Source organism: Macaca mulatta, chromosome 16 (genome assembly GCF_049350105.2).
Source record: "Macaca mulatta isolate MMU2019108-1 chromosome 16, T2T-MMU8v2.0, whole genome shotgun sequence".
In the NCBI taxonomy this organism is placed as follows: Eukaryota; Metazoa; Chordata; class Mammalia; order Primates; family Cercopithecidae; genus Macaca; species Macaca mulatta.
This window is the reverse complement of record NC_133421.1, coordinates 69,506,090-69,525,107: the sequence shown is the minus strand read 5'-3', so window position 1 is coordinate 69,525,107 and position 19,018 is coordinate 69,506,090. Positions and strand designations below refer to the sequence as shown.

The following is a 19,018-nucleotide window of genomic DNA, read 5'->3' as shown; positions in this document are numbered from 1 at the left end:
TTATATCAGAGATAATCACTACTGCATCTTACAGTTAAGTCAAAATGAGCCTTCAGCTCTGCACTGTAAAGCCAGAGGGCACTGTTGCTGCCTTTCCAAGCAGCTGTTTTTCTGGGGCTGCTGCATGACGTCATAGCAGAAGAAAAATTAAAAACACGAAGAAAACTATTTCAAAATAAATGTTTAATATAATTTTTAGGCCAAAGAAAAACACAATCATACATTGTCTCCAGTGGACCATATGTGCCAGAACAGGACCAACTCAGTCCAGCTTTGAAGGCCCTGATTTAGTCCTACTGGTGTAATCTCCCTTGATTTATTGATTTGTGTATGCTTCTTATGCATCACAAGGTGCATTTTACTCTTGAAGTCCCTATCACCTCAATCACCGCCATTTAACTGCAAAAGCATGCTTCCTAATGGGAGGGTTTTCTTCCCCCTTCCCTGCAGGGGTTCTGAACCTTCAAGGAGTTTGACAATCTTATGAATCTCTTGAACTCCCCAGAAAAATGTACATATAACACAAGTCTACAAATAATTTCATGGGGTTCATGGACCCCAAGGCCCACAATGGTTTCTAAGGCCCCAAGTTAAGGAACCTCTGTGTTAGTGATTTGAGCAACGCAGTTGCCCTCAGGAAACACTGACACAGGGCAGGTGAAGGACTGGGTTAACCAAAGTGACAGGAGGGAATAATCTCATAATTTCTTTCTACTTTTATTTTGGGGCAAAAATTAGTTCTCAGGGCCTCCCTACATTTAAGAGCAGAACTACTCAAGAACCTAAACAGCTATCAGCATAGTTTAGGCGATTTAGAATAGGGCTGTTCAAGGAAATGTACAGGGTTCCTCGTTCAGCTGAGGACCTCATTTAGCTCCTTAACTGGAAGCTTTACATTTGATCTGCAGTGAGGGGACATTTCTAATTTTAGTTTGACCCACATGGAAAGGTGGATAGCTCCTATTCCTTTTTTTTTTTTTTTTTTTTTTTGTATACAGAGCACGTAGTATTGGACAATTAGGGTAAGTCCTTGGAATCCCCCAAACAGCCATTTCCTTTATAAATCCAGTATTTCCCACCTCTGAATGTCTTAAAGAGCTGCCCCACAAATTAATCTAACCATTGCTTGCACTAAGAAGTTTGCTAAGAGCCTCTTCCAGGCATCCAGGAACTTCTTCCAGCCTTACTGGGGGGATGGAAGAGATCACTGAAAACCAACTTGTAGGAATGAAATGCTGACAGTTGTCTAACGTAACAAACTGTCAAATTAGGTTTACATTTTTTGTTATTAGACTTTTGAATGGCGGAGGCAGACTTAAATTTAAAATTTTGGATTGTAGCCACTTTCCAGTCACCTAAACACTCAACACCGGTTTATTTTTCCAGCATCAAGAAAGAAAACCAAGGCACTAGAAAGCAAGCACACTTAAGTATTGAAGATAATTAAATCTTTATATTTTGCCTGAACTGTGTATTGTAGCATACTTAAACCCAAACCCATTCAAGGAAAAAATTGGCAAATTGAAAATTCTCCCATTAAAGACTGATATTTTTGCAAACTGACAAATTTAACGATTTCGGTACCCCTCCCCAAAAATGCAATCACATAAAATAATACTATTTTGAATTAGCTCTAGAAATCACACTGAAACTATGTTACATTTACAAATATTAAATTTATTATAACTAAAATGAATTTAATTGTTCTCAGATTTGGCCACCTTATAGCTCCGTTTAAGGAGGGGATTTGTTAAAAACAAAAATGCATTATAACTTGGTCAAATTACTTTCACATTAAGGAAAAAATCTTCTAAAAAGGAAAACAAGAAAAGCAATTCTTCAGTTTCACATAATTAAAAGAACAGGAGAAAGCACGCAAGCTACATATAGCTAAATTTACGAAACCAACCAAAGCCAGGGGGATTTCTCTTCTGATTATGTGTCATAAAAAGGTCCACTGTCTTATATACACATGTATATAATGTTACATTCCATCACTGTAAAAAGTCCCCTTTGCCCCCTCCCCCAAAAAGTTTCAGTCTAGTCTCCAAACTTGGAAAGCGGCGCTCGCTCCTGCTGCCGGTGCAGTTCGTTCTCGGTCAGCAGCTGGAGGTTCTCGGCGCGCAGCCGGTCCAGCTCCAGCTCCAGCTCCCGCACACGCGCGTCGTCGCCGCCCAGCCGCTTGCTCTCCAGCCGCAGCCGGTTGTTCTCGTCCTCCATGCGCGAGAGGCACTTCTCCAGCTCCAGGTACTCCTTGATGAGCTCCTGCTTGCTCATGTTCTGTAGGCTCTCTGTGTGGTACCGCTCGTATGTCTCCGAGAAGTCCCGCTGCAGAAACTCGCTGCCGTCCCCTCCCATCCCATCGCTGCCCCCATCCTCCTCACCCCCTTCTTCCATGAAGTCGTCATCGCTGGTGTCGTCGGATTTGGCGGCGGCCCGCTTGGAGTACAGGCCGGTTTTGAGATCCGGCTCCTCCTGGTCGTGATCATCCATGAGGAACTGCGTGGTGTTATAGGGCGCGACCGGCTGGCCCTTGGCGAACATCTCGGCTCGGATCCTTGAAGCTCGCAGGCTCTGTTTCTCGTCGAACTTTTTCTTCTCCTCCCAGGTCAGCTTGTAGTATGGTTTCCAATGCCGCTTCTTCTTGGACGGGCGTCTCCTATGTTTTTTCTTGCCCAGCTGTCTCTGCTGCTGTCCCCACTCCTCTTCGCCCCCTGCGGCAGGAGCCCCCAACTTACTGGCCTCGGAGTCATGACAAGGCTGGGCGAGCAGCTCGGCCTCGGGCTTCGGTTCCCCTTCTGCCGGCGGCGGGAAGTCGCCGCCAGCGGACAAGTCGTCCCCATTCTGGCCCTTCTCGCCCTTTATCAGGCAGCTAGATTCTGGACAGGCCTGGGGCTGCAAGGGAGGTGGTTGGGACTCCAGGCTCCCTTCCCCCTCCGGCCCCGGACGGCCACCCAACTGGGGGAACGCTCTCGATTGCCACCTACTGTCCTCCTCGGGCACCCGCTCCTCCGCGCCTGGGGGGCGCTCAGGGTTCGGCTCTTCCTGGACAGCAGCAGCACCTGTACAGTTGCTAGTTTGAGGCTGGTGTTGATATTCTGACAAGAATGGCTCGGCCATGGCTAGTAGAGTCCTCGAAGTTTGAGAAATTTTGGCTACTAAGTCCTCAAGAAAAAAAAAATGGAGTTTTTCTTAAAAAAAAAAAAAAAGAAAAACAGTCCAACAGAGTCCTCTTCAGTTTGTAATTCCTGCAGTGACGCCTTTAGCTAGTCCTTCTATCAGCAAACTCCAACTGCAATCTGGGGAGCTCAAGTCAGTAAAGGGTTAAGCGTCCACAGTGCGGCCAGCTAGCGGGTCCAAGGGGGTGCAGCGGCAGGAACAGTACGTAATGTGCGGAGGTGGGCCTCAAACCTCCAAGCGGAGCACCCCAATAAAGGAGTTGGTAAGCAAGGTGATGAGGGTAAGTCCAGTGGGTGAAACCCAGCCCCGAAGGGGTTAAAACTACCGATGACGCTGCCTCCGAGGGGCCAGATCCACAAAGGGTTAAATCCCCTGCCGCAGAGCCCACAAGGGGTTAAAGTCCCGGAGCCACCTCCTCCCACTTCCACGGGTGTCGCTTCCACCTAAGCTCCCAGTTCCCTAGGCCCGGCCGGAGCCTCAGCAGAGGACAGACAAACTCATCTCCCCTTTGGCTCGATGCTCTGCTCTGCTCAGTTCTCCTCCGCCTCCTCCTCTTTTCCTCCCTCCCTCCTCCCGCTTCCCACAGCTCCTCTTCCGCCTCCTCCCCCAACTTTCCCTCCCAACCTGCCTCTCCACCTGCCAACTTCCAACTGCTGCCTCCCAGTCCTCTGCGCCCCTTTTATATAGAAGCTTGTTCGCCCCGCCCATGCGCATGCGTAATGGAGTTCCCATTGCGGGGAGCCGGGAGTCGTAGTTCTTATCTTTCGGGCCCGCCGTCCTCGCGCGCCGTGCGACGTAGCCAATCCCAGAACGCGTAGGGGGCGTCTCCCTGGCCACCTCCTTCCATCGCTTAGCCCTCGCTAAAGAAACGCGAGCGGCCATTGGTGAAAAATCACACGACTCACTGAGGAAGGACGGCCAATCGCAGAGAAGATGGGGCGGGTTCTGGACCGTACCATTCTGTTTGAGGAATACGAGAAGATTCGATGGCCTATGAGAGTCCACACAGAATATTTTTATGAAAAGGTGCGTTATAAAGGCTACTATCCTATTCTGTTCTCAGCGGAAGGGTTCCGAAGGTTATGAACCTTTATTAACTAATGCAAGAATGGTTTATTCCTAAAAAGTAGTCCCTAAAATGTATAAGAATTAAATCCTATAAAGAGAGATGTCGGCCCACGGCTGGTAACTCGCGATTCTTAAGATTACAGAAACGGCTTCAAGGCGGCTGGTGAGTGCCTGAGATTGACACTTGCGGAAGGATATCGCAAGCACATTTTGTAAAGAACGAAAAGCGCATGAAGAAGTAAACAAATGAAGAATAAAAAGTGCCGCCTTAAAGGGACAGTGTGACTGAGTTTAGCGCAGCAGGTTCGCACTAGGCCTCGGAAGACGAAAAGGCAGGTTCGAGTCCCGGTGACGCCGACTCCCGGACAGACTTCGGTACCCTTAGCTGAAGGTGGTGGAGTCCCAGCCCCAGCCTGGTCTCAGAAAGCCGCCCACGCCCCAGGGGCCAATGCAAACCGGTGATTCGCGGCCAAGCCTCTTCTTTGGGCCGAGATCGGAAAGCGTGGGGGCGGGGGAATGGAAGGGAAGCAGGGGGAAAGCCTCGCCCCCAGGCCTCAGCTTCTGTTGAAGAAAATGGCCTCCTGGGGCCGATTTGGTCTTTTCACTTCCGACCGAGATCATTTCCTGAGCCGGGACAGGGGAGGTTTGGGCCGGCCATGAGGCTGTTTGTTGGGAAAGGTTCGAAATGATTAATGAGTTGAAATCATCAGCCCTGGCTATCCGAGAGGGAAGCCGGTCTCACCTGCAGAGGCCCTTCCTCATAAGTGGGCGCTGGGCAAGACTGGGAGGGAAGCATGGTGGAGACCTTGCCCCGAAACTTGCGGCAGGGGATTCTGGCGCAGGGCTGGGGGGCCGATTCCCCCGGGGGCATGGTTTCTCAGAGAGAAATTCTCCAGACCCAAGCGCCCTGCCCTCCATAAACAGGGACTGAGAGGACCCAGAGAACCCTCCATACCAGTCACTGGGACCTAAAATCTTGGCGCCCTTTCCACTTCTCCCTCGCCACACACCCAGTGACCCTTCTTACTGCTTCCTTAATAGCATCCCTGGCATTCCAGCACGTTTGCACTGTGCACCTTTTACGCACAGAACCATGTGACCTCACCACAGCCTGGCGAGTTAGGCACGATAGGAATGACTGTCTCCATTTTGCAGATAAGGCATCTCTAAGACACCCGGAAAATAAGTGACTTGTCCAAGGTCACATGACAACCATGGGGCAGTTCTGGCTACAGCGCGGGTCTTTGTGACCTCCCCATGCCATTTTTCTGTCACAAACACAAAACCCCGTTTTTTCTTAAAATCGGGGAAAACTCTGGATTTCGTTCTTTTCATTCCCAACTTCAACCTTATTCGGCCCCTATATCATTTGGCACCCAGGAGGGTACAAAGAGGGGTGGGATGCCATCCTTGCCTTCAAGTTGCTCATGGACTGTGGAGAGGCCATCAGACCACAGCCAGCCAAAATGGCAAGTGAGGGAAATCCCGGTGGGAGCCAATGAGCTGAGTGCGTGGGAGCTGGGAATTATGGACAAGTGTCAGGAGCAAGTGACTTCTGGCTGGCTCTGAAGGATGAAGAACTTTCAGGCAAAATGGCATGAAGAGGGGCATTTTAGGAAGACCAAGCATTATGTGCCAGGAAAGGGCTAGTCTGGGACCTCGGTGGCTCTGGGGCAGTATGAGATATGGGGGGGGCGGGGGCCAGTGGTGATGGGCATGGCCAATGTAGACGCCTCTAAGGGGAGCCGCAAGCATGCAGGCCTCTGGGCACAGCTGTATGTTCTGAAAATGAACACTTTCGTTTGTTTTCTCTGGGCTTCCAAGAACTCCGGTCCACCTGAAAAGCTCCCCGCTCTGTGTGGCTTCATCCCTTAGCAGGCTTCCTGAGAGCAAGAACTGCCCCTCAGAGCACTCCTGGAGGAAAAAGGGGTTTTGCAGAGAACTTGGTTATCACAGAGACCTCCAAATTGTTACCACATCTTCAGACCCCAGATGATTCTGGGGTACCCCAATTTGGGGCATTTGGAAGGTACAGCTGAGCCCAGCCTCAGTGTCCTGGACTGGGCTCCATTGTATGGTCTCATTTGTCATATTGGGGGAGAGGTGGACTGAGGAATAGCTTGTGGAATTCTAGAATTCTGTCAAGGGGCCAGGCAACTTTACTATTAGCTGGGTTCTAACCCTTTGCCAGACATTTAACATGCCCCATCACTGGTAAACCCCAGGACTGCCTTATGAAGAAGAGATCAACCCTATTTCACAAACAAGGCCACCCAAGCCCAGAGCAGTTAAGAATCTTCCCCAAGAGCTGGGGGCGGGGGCGCACGCCTGTAATCCCAGCACTTTGATCATGAGGTCAGGAGATCGAGACCATCCTGGCTAACACGGTGAACCTCATCTCTACTAAAAATACAAAAAATTAGCCGGGCGTGGTGGCATGTGCCTGTAGTCCCAGCTACTCCAGGGAGGCTGAGGCAGGAGAATCGCTTGAACCTGGGAGGCAGAGGTTGCAGTGAGCCGAGATCGCACTACCGCACTCCAGCCTGACAACAAAGCCAGCCTCAGTCTCAAAAAAAATCTTGCCCAAGTTCCACAGCTACTGTGCAAGTAGTGGAGCTGGCCTCAGCCCTGGGCCTGCATCCCCCACCAAGGTGGCCCTGCTGTTGTCTGTCCTGCTTGCTGCAGTCCAGCCATATCACAGGGGCTATTCAGCCTGTGCTTGTGACCCTGGGCTGAGCCGTGCAGAGTGCACCGTCTAGCTTCAGGGATGCCTTCCCGGCTTGGAGAGGACTGACGACTAAAGAGTGACTGTGGCTTCCAGTGGGGTCAATGATGGCCAAGCCTGGGGCGGTGGTCAAGACTAGAGGCTGACAGGGAACTCAAGAGTGTAAGGATCTCAGCCAGGGACCTTCAGAACTGCCTCTTCCTTACCCGGGGATAGGAAGGTCCTAGGGCCCAGGTGGTGGCAGCGGCGGGGGACTCTGGTAGGGACCCTGGCCAGTGGACTTGGAGGCGCTGGCACCAGGCGGCGCCCAGAGCGGCCAGTTTCGCCGTTGAATACAGGCCGGGCCGTGGCTTGAGCCAAGGCGGCCCACGGACGACAGAGCTGGTGCTGACAGAGGGAGGCCAAGGCCTCTGGCCTGTACCCCCCGGAAGGCGAGTGCACGCGGGCGCTCGGCCCGCCCCGACGGGGGCTTCCAGGCGCGCAGGGTCCTGCCCTCTACTCAGGGCTGGGCGACGACGAGGTTCTCGCCGGGCCTTGGCCTTCCAGAAAATTCCCTGGGAAGGCCCAGGCCCAGAGGTCAAGGTGGGGCACCAGGAACAGGCAGCTGAGGAGGGGGCAGCGGACATTTCTGGGGCCTGGGGCTCCGAACCCCATCCCTACGCCCGGGGCGCGGAGCTGGAGCTGCCGCCGTCCCCTTCGGGCGGGGGCCAAACCAGCTCCTCGACCCCGCCCAGCCCTGCTCCGCTCCTCCCCGCCACCCCCAGCTCGCTCGGACCCCGCGTCCCCGACGGGGCGGCGGGCAGGGCTCCGCCCTCCCAAGGGTGCCCCCCCTCCCGCCCCGGGCCACCCTTGGTTCCCCTCCCTCTCCCCTCCACACCGAGGCCTGTTTTCCCTTCGCTTGCCCAGGGAGGAGGGAAAATATTCCCCATTCAGAAACACCAACCGCCGGCCTCTTTCAGGGCCATCAAGGGGGCACTGGGTGGGGAGCAGGAAAGGGACTTGTGCTTCTCCCGCTCCAGGCCCCGCTCCCCGCTCCCTCCGTAGGGGACCAGACAGTAGAAGATTATGGTTTTCTTTTATTGAGTGAAACATTCGTTTGTAAGTGAATCTTCAGTGAAGACGTCCTGAGTGTGTGTGGGGGCGGAGGGGGCCGGCAGGGGAGGAAGACGAGCAAACTGCGCTCATCCCCCTCCCCCGGGGCCTGCTCCCTCCTCCCAACTGGTCGGGGCCTCCTGGCCTCCCTCCCGCAGCCTCCCAGCCAATCATTCTTCCAGGCCCCGGCCCGAGTCCCAACTTGCCCAAGAGCTGAACCTCCTCGGGGAGAAGCAGGGGTGGGAAGAGAGTCAGGTGACCCAGAGGGTGGGGAGGGCAGGGGCTGAGACCCGATAGCCCCGCCCCCGAGTCACGGCCAACCCAGCACCGGGGACGTGCACCACAACTGCAGCCTCCCAGGAAAGCCTGGGGTGGTTGCGGGGAGGGAAGGAAGCGTCCCTATGAAGGTGCAGGGAGGGGTGGGGTCTTATTTGCACCCCGCGCTGCGTTAGGGGAGGAGGTGCGAAGGCAAACACTGACAGGAGGGGGAATTTTGAATGCTGTTCTTCTAAACCCTAGGAAGGCTCATGGCACACAAGATAGTCTCAGTTGGCTGCAGAGACCCCTCCAATGACAGTCACCTCTTTTGGGTCCGAAACATTCGGAAGAGCCACTGGACGACGAAGGGCCACAGGAGGAAGAACAGCAGCGTGGGCCCCGGGAGCCCAAGGGGCCATGGCCGAGCACTGGGCCTGGGCTGCGGCCTCTGCAGCCAAGAGGGAAGGAGTCAGAGGCCAGTCCAGGCCTCAGCACAACCTCCCTAGGAACCTGCTTCCAATTCAGTGGGAGACTGGAAGGACCCTGCCCCAAGTCTGCAACACTAGAAGGGAAGTGGCCCCCAGGTGGTCCTGACAGGTTGAATGCCAACTCCCTCCCATATCTTCCTTCCCAGGGCAATCCCAGTGTCAAGAGAGGCTGGAAAGGCTGTGGGTAGAGGGAGCGGCTTCCATGCCATCTTCTCTGGGCCACAAAGCAATGACCGTTGGTATTACCTGAAGACTTCTGTTGTTAAGGATGTGCCACATATTTCAAATGAGGACCCTGGGTACCCAGATTTTAGTTTCCAACTATCATTCTCCACTAAAAAGGAGCCAAGGCTCCTTGGAGAAGTGGTTGATTCCAGGCCTAGGGCAGGGAAGGTGGGAGTGAATGTGGGGCGCCTTGTACCAGGAAAGCAAGGCCACTTTTAAAGATTCATCAGGTCGTGTTATAAGAACATAGGACCTGGTTTGAAAGGGTCTCGAATGGCCAAAGTTGTGACTGAGCATCAAAAAGAATGACTGTGGCAGATTGGGCGCGGTGGCTCACACCTGTCATCCCAGCACTTTGGGAGGCTGAGGCGGGCAGATCATGAGGTCAGGAGTTCAAGACCAGCCTGGCCAAGATGGTGAAACCCTGTCTCTACTAAAAATACAAAAAAATTAGCCGGGCATGGTGGCAGGCACCTGTAATCCCAGCTACTCGGGAGGCTGAGGCAGAGAATTGCTTGAACTGGGAGGCGGAGGTTGCAGTGAGCCAAGATCGTGCCACTGCACTCTAGTCTGACTGACAGAGTGAGACTCCATCTCAAAAAAAAAAAAAGAAGAAGAAGAAGAAGAAGAATGACTGTGGCTCCTGGGAATACAGAATCTGTGAAATCCATGAGCCCACAGTGATACTCAAAAGAAAACTGGAATTTTGTCACCATTTAGGTAGGTGGCTTTTAAATTAATTTCTTTCTTTTCCTTTTTTTTTTTTTCTTTTTCCTTTTTTGTTGAGATGGAGTCTTGCTCTGTCGTCCAGGCTAGAATGCGGCAGCACAATCTCAGCTCACTGCAACCTCCGCCTCCTGGGTTCAAGCGATTCTCCTGCCCTCCTGCCTCAGCCTCCTGAGTAGCTGGGATTATAGAGGCCTGCCACCATGCCCAGCTAATTTTTGTATTTTTAGTAGAGATGGGGTTTTACCATGTTGGTCAGGCTGGTCTCAAACTCCTGACCTCGGGTGATCTACCCGCCCACCTCAGCCTCCCAAAGTGCTGGGATTACAGGTGTGAGCCACGGTACCCAGCCTAAATTAATTTCTTACTTTAAAAATAGATAACTAAAGATAAAGAATGAAGCATTTACCCTTCCTTTCCACTGTATTTCAGGGAAACCCAAGATGATGAGGGAAACAGTACACAAATGATAGCTAATAGATGTTAAAGGAACCGTAGCATTTAAAAGTCAGCTTTTTTTTGGCAATCACTAAATTATTGACTCAGGCAAGGATTAGCAATTGTCAAAAACTGGCAAATGGAGTTGATGCGGGACTGGATATTATCTGACTGCAGGAGCAAAACATGACTTTACAATGGTGGGATCAGACTCCCTTCAGCCATGCCAGTGGTCCATGCTAGAGTTACTAATGGTGGGACATCCAGATAGCATGTGTCCTCTGCCATGAAAAAACATCACCTCTGATGTAGTCTGGTCCAAAATGTTGCGGTTTTTTGTGTTTTGTGTCTTTTTGAGACAAGGTCTCACTCTGTCGCCCAGGCTGGAGTGCAATGACACCATGATAGTTCACTGCAGTCTCAATCTCCTGGGCTCAAGCAATCCTCCTGCTTCAGTCCATGCCCAGCTAATTTTTAAAAATATATTTTGTGGAGACAGGGTCTCACTATGTTGCCCAGGCTGGTCTCAAACTCCTGGGCTCAAGCAATCTGCCTGCCTCAGCCTCCCAAAGTACTGGGATTACAGGCGTGAGCCACCATGCCCGGCCCAAATGTTTATTTGACTCTAATCCAGTGTTTAGATCTAACCCCCAGTTCATAGGAAATGTATATCGAGGAACCACCCATGAGGATGTAATTAGACCCAAAAGGTGGAACATTCTATAGGACACCAGCTCAGACTGGTCAGCAAGTCAATAGCAAGGAGAAGGACTAAGCTAGATTAACAGAGAATTGAAAAGGGAACAGATGCAATGTGTGGTCCTAGACTGGAAAAACAGCAGCTGGAAAAGGTGGTTTCAGGATAACTGGAGAAATTGGAATTTCGATTGGATATTTCATGATATTAAGAAATTAATAATTGTGTATAATATGATGTTTGGGCTAGGTAGAATGTTCTTATTTTCAGAGATATGTTTTTTTGTTTGTTTTTGAGACGGAGTCTTGCTCTGTAACTTAGGCTGGAGTGCAATGGCACAATCTCGGCTCACTGTAACCTCTGCCTCCCAGTTTCAAGTGATTCTCCTGCCTTAGCCTCCTGAGTAGCTGGGATTACAGGTGCCTGCCACCTCGCCCAGCTAAGTTTTGTATTTTTAGTAGAGACCGGGTTTTGCCATGTTGGCCAGGCTGGTCTGCAAATTGCTAGGATTACAGGCGTGAGCCACCACGCCTGGCCTATTTTGAGAGATATGAACCCAACACTTTCGGGGTGGAACATAATGATGTTTATAATCTGTTTTTGCTTGTTTGTTTGTTTGAGACAGGATCTTGCTATGTTGCCCAGGCTGGTGTTGAACTCCCAGTCTCAAGAGATCCTCCCTCCTCAGCCTCCCAAAGTGCTGGGATTACAGGTGTGAGCCACCATGCTGGTCTGTAATCTACTTTAAAATCTTCAACATTTAAAAGTAGTAAATGGTAGGAAAAAAAGAAAAGGGGGCCTGGCGTGGTGGCTCACACCTGTAATCCCAGCACTTTGGGAGGCTGAGGTGGGTGGATCACGAGGTCAAGAGATTGATACCATCCTGGGGACCATGGTGAAACCCCATCTCTACTAAAACTACAAAAATTAGCCGGGCATGGTGGTGCCGCCTGTAGTCCCAGCTACTCTGGAGGCTGGAGAATCACTTGAACCCAGGAGGCGGAGGTTGCAGTGAGCCGATATCATGCCACTCTACTCCAGCCTGGGCGACAGAGCAAGACTCCATCTCAAAATTAAAAACAAACAAACAAACAAAAAAACAGAAAAAAAGAAAAGAAAGCAAGCCCTGTTGAGGGGGAGGGGCAGTGTTGAAAAGTTAGCCATCGTGGATCTGAGGAAATCCTGCTGCTGTGGGCTCACCCCTGCTGTGCTGAGTGGGTTAGAGATCACCCCAGAGACCCCTCACATCTGAGAATCCAGCCCTCTCCTGCCCCCACCACCTCAGGCTTTTCAAGAACAGACCCGCTCAGAGTTAATGGTGGGTACCAGCTTTGCAGGCAGACAGACTAGGGACCACTGCCAACTCCATCGCTTAGTGTTAATATTAACAGCAATAGTAGCAACAGAACCGACTGGAGAAGGCTTTCTGTGTGGTGGGCACCACGGAAGCACCAACATGCATGGTTGAATCCTCACAGCAGCTCAGAGAGGCTGTCCCAGGCTGTGTGCCCTCAGGCAAATTAGCCCTTTGGAGCCTTAGTTTCCCTCTCTAAAAGGGAGGTGAAAAGAAACTATCCCTAGGGCTGTTGTGTGAATTCAGTGGGAAGATGCCCATGAGTGTTTGGCGCCTAGCGGGGCTCCAGCAATGGCAGCTGTTATTTAGTTTGCAGAAGCCCAGGAGCCCAAGTGTCAGGGGCAAGCAGAGCTAGGAGGTGAGAGGGATGCAAGGGCTGAACCATTTGGGGCAAATCCTAATTCTGGGAATGGAAGACCTGACAGAGGGACAACAGGGACCAGCGTCCTCAATGCCCAGAGCAGACACATCATGACCTTCCCACGCGGGATTAGTCCTGCAGCTTAGCTTCTCTCCAGGCAGAGGGAGGGGAGAACGGCAAAGGGCCCCGCCCACTCTGCCTTCAGAGTGGAAGCACGTCAGCCCCCTCCACCCTCACCCCCACCTCCTGTCTGCTGCAGGAGCCACGCCATTCTCTGGAGAGAGAGGTGGGCAGGTGGAGGCGTGAGGACAAAAACAAAAGGGGCTGGATGAGGAGCCCAGAACAGAGACCAGATTCTGCCGTCATCTTGTCCGATGGGGTGGGGGACTCACCTGCTCGGGGGGCCGGGGCATGCTCTCCAGGCTCTGCACCCTCGCCTGCACCTCCTGCATGCTCTCCTGTAGTGCTCGAACTGTCCCCAGCAGCCACACGTCCAACTCCTGGGGCCCTGCTGTGCTCCCCTCTGCAGAGCACAGACACACAGGGAAGGGGGCTCAGGAGGCAGTTCAGCTCTGGGAAGTGGGGCGGCAGGCTGGGGCAAGCCCAGGAAAGTGTGGGAGTGGAACCCAATCCTTGGACCAAGTGTGATTCTTGCAAAGTCCATCTATGTAGCTGAGTAATGGGCTGCTGGAGGTTTAATCCCAGCACGGCCGCTTACGATGCAGGTCAACTCATTAACTTTTTTTTTTTTTTTTTTTTTTTTTTGAGACAGTCTTGCTCTGTCGCCCAGACTGGAGTGCAGTGGCACAATGATCTCGGCTCACTGCCACCTCCGCCTCCTGGATTCAAGCAATTCTCCTGCCTCAGCCTCCCGAATAGCTGGGACTATAGGTGCCCACCACACCTGGCTAATATTTGTATTTTTAGTAGCTACAGGGTTTCACCATGTTGGCCAGGCTTGTCTCAAACTCCTGACCTCAGGTGATCTGCCTGCCTTGGCCTCCCAAAGTGCTGGGATTCCAGGCGTGAGCCATCAAGCCCGGCCAAAGTCATTAACTTCTCTGGGCATCATTTTGTCATCTAAAAATTAGGAGAAGATGTCATCTCCTTCACAGGGCTGCTTGCTCAGAGGAATAAAGGAGATACTTTTGAAAATGTCCATACAGGACCTAACACACAACAGGAGTTCTAGAAGGGAAGAGGGCAGAACTCATTGTCTTCTGAGATTTCCAAACGGGGGTTCCAGAGAGTATAGATGACTTCCCAAGGCTGTGCAGCTGTAGGTGGGAGAGCTGGGCTAGGACTCCCATCCCGCTGGCCTTACTCAGCACCTGCAGAGGGTACAGACTCCTGGGTGCCCTTTGGGGACAGGAGGGGGGGCGGGGACTTTGCCCACCCAGGCAGGTATCTGGCTGATTGGCAGCCCCTCCTGGACAGAGGCTTCTCGCTCAGTGCCCAGCAATGGACTTTCACCTCTGCCCTAGGAAGGCAGCCAAGAGAAGGCCTGGGATGCCAAGACCACAGGAAAAGGCAGAAGTGGGTGAAAGGTTGGGCAGGAGCTCACCTTTCTCTGTAGGGGGCACGGGGCTGTTCCTGGGATCACGCTTTCCTCCAGATGCTGCCTGCTGCTCTGCCCAACCCTGCTGAGATGAGTCAGAGGGCTGAGGGTGGGAGTGGGAGCACAGCAGAGTGGGAAAAAGGGGAATGGGGACTGGTCTCACCAGCTCAGGCTCCAGCTGCTCCAGGGAATCACAGAAAACCTCGGAGTCCAGGTCTCTGGGTGGATGGGACTCTGTGGAGGGATTGGTAGAGTTACTGCCCAGAGGGAAGCTGTGGACGGAGAGCAGAGGTGTGCACTGGACAGAAGCAACTGTTTAGGAGACACTAGAGATACAAGGCACTGGAGATATCACCACCTGAGGCACAGATGGGCACCAGAAGCAAGGCCCTGGAACAGGAATCCTAGACCACAGTCCCTGCCTTTGGGAGCACAGGAAGTCTCAGTGTCTGTGGAGGGCACAGCGTGGCATCCAGCCTTCTCCCTTCCAGCCCTCCCCCAGCCTGGTTTGGTCCACCCCTCCTGCCTAAGCACTAACCTGGGCTTGGGGGTGCCGGTTCCTTGGGGAGGCAGGGAGGCTCTGAAACAGCCCCAGCATCTCCATTCACAACCTGCTCTTTCCAACCTGCCAAGACACAGCACCCAGAGGTGGGGCTGGGGAGAGGTTGGCACCTCCCAGTGTGATCAAGCCCCTATTCGGGATGAGCCATGGATGCTGCCTGAGATCCACCTCTCAGGGGTGTGGGGGTTCTAACAGGGATGTCACCTGGAGCCCTCTGCCCCCAGCCCACCTCAGGCTAGACCTAGCCTGAGTTCACTCAGCACTTTTGGAGCTCCCAGCCTGGGAGTCTGACCTGCGACCCTTCTCAGGAAGGTCTCTGGGGGCCTCGGCATGTCAGGGATCACCTGGTACAGGGGCTCGAAGTAACCAAACATGTCCTCTGCCACCTCACCCAGGGGCACTGTGTCGATCACCTGTGGGGGAGGGGGTCTGTTGGGGAGAGAGTGGCCTCCTGTCCCTTCCGCCCTGCTCCTGCCCTGTCACACACCTCCACCCTGTGCCCAGTCAGGGGCCAAAGATAGGCAGGGCTGGGGGTAACATGAAGGTGGTGATTCCCACGAGGGGGTCCATGTTTAGGAAATGTAGTGGGGGTCAGAACTGGAAGGGCAAGGGGCAGGCCAGCTGTCCAGGAGCCTGGGGACAGAGAACCTGCAGCCCCTACCTTCTGTGCCACCAGTTTCATTTCAGTGATGTAGGCAGACATGGCCTCCTCCCTGCTCATCTTGCCCAGACTGTTCCAGGCGTCCCTGGGGGCAGAGGGCTGTGAGAGGGCTGCTTGACAGCTGAGGCTTGTTTGCCCAGCCAGCCGGGAGCTCACCACTTATATCGTCCAATGGGGTCCCAGAATCCAGGCCGGGGGACCAGGCAGGGCCCCATGGTGGCCTGCTTGTAGTAACTGTAGAATCGCAGCATCTCTTCATAGGAGGGGCGGTAAGAACCTGGGCAGAGTTCGGAAGCCAGGGCAGAACATCACTCCCAGCTCCAAGGGGCGGAGGGGCGGGAGAACCCCGCTTGGAAAGGGCAGAGGTGGAGATGGGTCCCACCCAGGGCATCTGGACTGGGGCAGGAAGTGGAGGGAACCCCCAGGACAGCTCAGGCAGGGGCGTCTGTAAAAACTACAATGATCAGGACCATTCTTTCTTCAGAGTCAGACCCCAGGCGTCCTGAATGCGAGTCCAAATGCGAGTCCCCGCAGCCTCACCGTTCTTAGGCAGGTTCTGGATGACGCTCACTGCAGCCTGAAACTGTTTCTGGCAGTCGGGCTCTGGGCTTTCTCTCTCGGTGCCCATGCTGCTGCGAGCCCTGGGGCCCTACTTTCGAGCGACTCTGTAAGAAGCAGCCTTCGTGTGAGGGGGCCTCCAGGGTACCCCCGGCACCAGAAGCCAAGGATCCACTTCCCAGAGGGGCAAACTAAGCTCTTCAGAGGCCCGAGGGAGACACCCTGGGAGGTCAGAAGTTGTGGTTGAGGAGCCTCCTTTTCCTACCTCAAGGTAGCGTGGTGGGGCCAGGGTCGCCAGGGCCTCGGTGGGTGGAGAGGCAGGTGGCGAGGGCTGCAGTGCCAGATATGTCCGTCCCCAGATGCGCTTTCTTTAGCTGCACATCTCCGACTCCTGGACTGGCAGAGAAGAGAGGAGGAGTCAGGGCGGGGCGAACAGTCTCCCACCCTGGCCGCCTGCACCTTGGCCCAGCCTGCGCCCCGCGGCGCTCACTGTCGGGACACCTGGGTCCTCTCTCGCCACCACCCCGCGGCTTCCTACTGTCCCCGGTGTCCAGCAGGGCCGGGATGGCGACGCAGAGCGAGGGGGGAAATTTAAGCCAATGAGAGAGCTTGTTTCACAGTCGGCTTATCTACCTCAACCATTCAGCACGGCCCTTTCAAGATAATGCAAATAGTTTCTCAGAGCCTTTCCCAATTAGGCGGGGCTTAATCCTAGGGTCGGACTTCCCAGTCCGGGATGGCCAAGGCGGGCGGCAGCGCCCCCTGGTGCACATAGTGAAAGGTCGTGGCGTCCTAGCGCCCCCTGGTGGAAATCCGCATCTGCTCGCGGATATCCAGGCCTGGCCGATCCTAGGCAACCCACTCAGCTCTTTAGACGTTTAGGCACTGGGGATTTAAAAAAGTCATGTCCTGTCGTCAGGCGTTCTGGAGGAGGGACATCACAGTTGAGTTTTGGAAGATGGTCGGGCACCGTGGCTCATGCCTGTAATCCCAGAACTTTGAGAGGCCAAGGCGGACGGATCATCTGTGGTCAGGAGTTCGAGACCAGCCTGGTCAACATGGTGAAACCCCGTCTCTACTAAAAATACACAAATTAGCCGGGCGTGGTGGTGCGTGCCTGTAATCCCAGTTACTGCGGAGGCTGAGGCAGGAGAATCGCTTGAACCCGGGAGGTGGAGATTGCAGTGAGCCAAGATTGCCCCACTGCACTCCAGTCTGGGCGACAGAGTGAGACTCCATCTCAAAAAAAAAAAAAAAAAAAAAGCAAAATGTAGATTGCAGAATGATAGTTACCAGAGGCTGGGAAGGGTACTGGGGAGGGGGGGAAATGGGTACAAAAATACAGTTAGAATGAATGAGATCCAGTATTCGGTATTCGGTAGCACAATACAACGATTATAGTTACCAATAATGTATTGTATCTTTTTAAATTAATTATTTTATAAACAATTTTTGTAGAGGCAGAGGTCTCATTATGTTGCCCAGGCTGGTCTTCAATACTTGGCCTTAAGTGATCGTCCCACCTCTGCCTCCCAAAGTGCTGGGATTACAGGCGTGAGCCACCGCATCCGGCCAATTTATTGTATATTTCAAAATAACTGGATGGGACATGGTGGCTCAGGCCTGTAGTCCCAACACTTTGGGAGGCCAAGGCAAGAGAATTGCTTTGAGGCTGCAGTGAGCTCTGATAATGCCACTGCACTCCACCCTGGGCAACCAAGTAGTGAGAACTTGTCTCTAGTAAATAAACAAATAAATAAAATACAAATAAAAATAACTAGAAGTGGAATTGGAATGTTCCTAATACAAAGGAATGATACATGCTTGAGGTGATGGGTACCTCAATTACCTTGATTTGATCATTACACATTTTATACCTGTACCAAAACATCACATGCATCTTCAAAATTCTCTGCAACTATTAAGTATCCATAACAATTAAAAGAAATGTAGACTTAGCTTATCCAACAACAACAACGACAAAAGAGTAAACCAGGAGAATAAGGAAGGGTTGTTCCTGGAGGAAGGAATGGTAGGATCAAAAGTACAAAGGCGAAGACGATAATTAGGAAGAAAATTCAGGACCCCAGAGTGGCGTAGGGACCCAAGCCAGAGTGCGGAATCTCTGGGCGTGGGGGATCTGAGGATGGGGTAGAGCAGGGCAAGCAGGTGGCAAATCCAGGCCCTGAGCACTAGCCTCTCTGTAGGATGCCACGCCGCTGGCCGCCGCTGAGTGGCGGTGTGCGCCCATCTCTCTGCCGGACCCAGGCCACCCGCTGCAGAAACGCTGCCACCTGGACGTCCCCCACTTCGCGCACGCACTCTGGTGCTTGCATATAATTAATAAGTGCACACCCGACTCGGCCACCAGAACCCGCACGCGAATGCCCACCCACGGGTTGACATCGCGGACAACTACATCGCAGGTGCCAGGCTGGGGTGCCGGCCTGTCTAAGCCTCGAACCCAGAACCAGTTGCTGGGGACCCCAGGCTTGGCTCCGCCTCACGCTTCCCAGGTCCGTCAGCTCCGAGACTGTGGCTCTCCGAGGGGGCAGCACCTGGCCTGGCACAGGGAGGTTAATCCTATGACGTCACTGCCAACCCCCCCCCCACCCCCATGCCCATCCCTTCGGGTTCGCGCTGCCTCGCGCGGCTCAGCTCCTGGGGTTCTGCCTTCGCTCCCGGCCCTGCGTCCCGTCCCGGGTCTGGTTCCCTGCTGAGGCCTGCGGCACGACGCGGACGCGGAAGGGAAGGAGGAGGGGGTCCCGCGTCCGCCTCGAGTCAGGGTCCCCGGGAAGGAGAGGGTGTCTGTGCCAGAGGACGGCCCTCGTCCCCGGTGCCGGCTCCCAACCCCAGCCCCGCAGCATGGGGGCTCTGGTCACTGTCACGGCCAAGATCAGAGGCTCGCCGGGACTGAGGGGAGGCGGACTCACGAGCTGGGGTGAGCCCTGAGGCTCCGAGGGTCCAGGCCACCGCCTGGCCCCGCCCCCGCGCTGCCCTGGACCCGCCCCCTTCCCATCCCGCCCCACCTCCTGCTGCCTCCTCCGACTGTCTCCAGCGCTGCTAA

At 53.6% G+C, this 19,018-nt stretch overlaps 2 protein-coding genes across 22 annotated transcripts; both read right to left on the bottom strand.

The window, feature by feature from the left end:
• Positions 1 to 166: 166 nt before the first annotated feature.
• Positions 167 to 4,985, bottom strand: HEXIM1 (HEXIM P-TEFb complex subunit 1). Its single transcript, NM_001194676.2, is given in 1 exon segment — positions 167 to 4,985. A coding segment is annotated over 1 exon segment (1,080 nt). The 5' UTR covers positions 3,121 to 4,985; the 3' UTR covers positions 167 to 2,040.
• Positions 4,986 to 8,031: 3,046 nt separating this feature from the next.
• On the bottom strand, positions 8,032 to 18,948 carry ACBD4 (acyl-CoA binding domain containing 4). Of its 21 annotated transcripts, none has more exons than XM_077972084.1 (12): positions 18,885 to 18,929; positions 16,585 to 16,836; positions 16,217 to 16,342; positions 15,934 to 16,058; positions 15,550 to 15,670; positions 15,394 to 15,478; positions 15,025 to 15,145; positions 14,709 to 14,795; positions 14,334 to 14,442; positions 14,177 to 14,252; positions 13,005 to 13,135; positions 8,032 to 8,771 (listed from the first exon to the last, which is right to left on the bottom strand). In XM_077972084.1, the coding sequence occupies exons 4-12, from the start codon at positions 16,019 to 16,021 to the stop codon at positions 8,591 to 8,593; spliced, it is 999 nt and encodes a 332-aa protein (XP_077828210.1). In that variant the 5' UTR covers positions 16,022 to 16,058; positions 16,217 to 16,342; positions 16,585 to 16,836; positions 18,885 to 18,929; the 3' UTR covers positions 8,032 to 8,590. The 21 variants fall into 21 exon arrangements, with proteins under 21 accessions (XP_077828210.1, XP_077828211.1, XP_077828219.1 ...); XM_077972085.1 differs by having other exon boundaries at positions 16,217 to 16,339; XM_077972093.1 differs by lacking the exon at positions 16,585 to 16,836 and having other exon boundaries at positions 14,334 to 14,404; positions 18,885 to 18,948.
• Between the last annotated feature and the right edge of the window lie 70 nt (positions 18,949 to 19,018).

What these genes read in the sequence shown, in the direction of transcription:
- ACBD4 (XM_077972081.1), bottom strand. Translation starts at nt 16,021, where the DNA reads ATGGGCACCGAGAGAGAAAGCCCAGAGCCCGACTGCCAGAAACAGTTT. An exon ending in ACCGGCACCCCCAAGCCCAG is followed by an intron (nt 14,443 to 14,708) that starts GTTAGTGCTTAG and finishes CTCCGTCCACAG; the next exon opens with CTTCCCTCTGGGCAGTAACT. An exon ending in AGCAGCTGGAGCCTGAGCTG is followed by an intron (nt 14,253 to 14,333) that starts GTGAGACCAGTC and finishes TCATCTCAGCAG; the next exon opens with GGTTGGGCAGAGCAGCAGGC.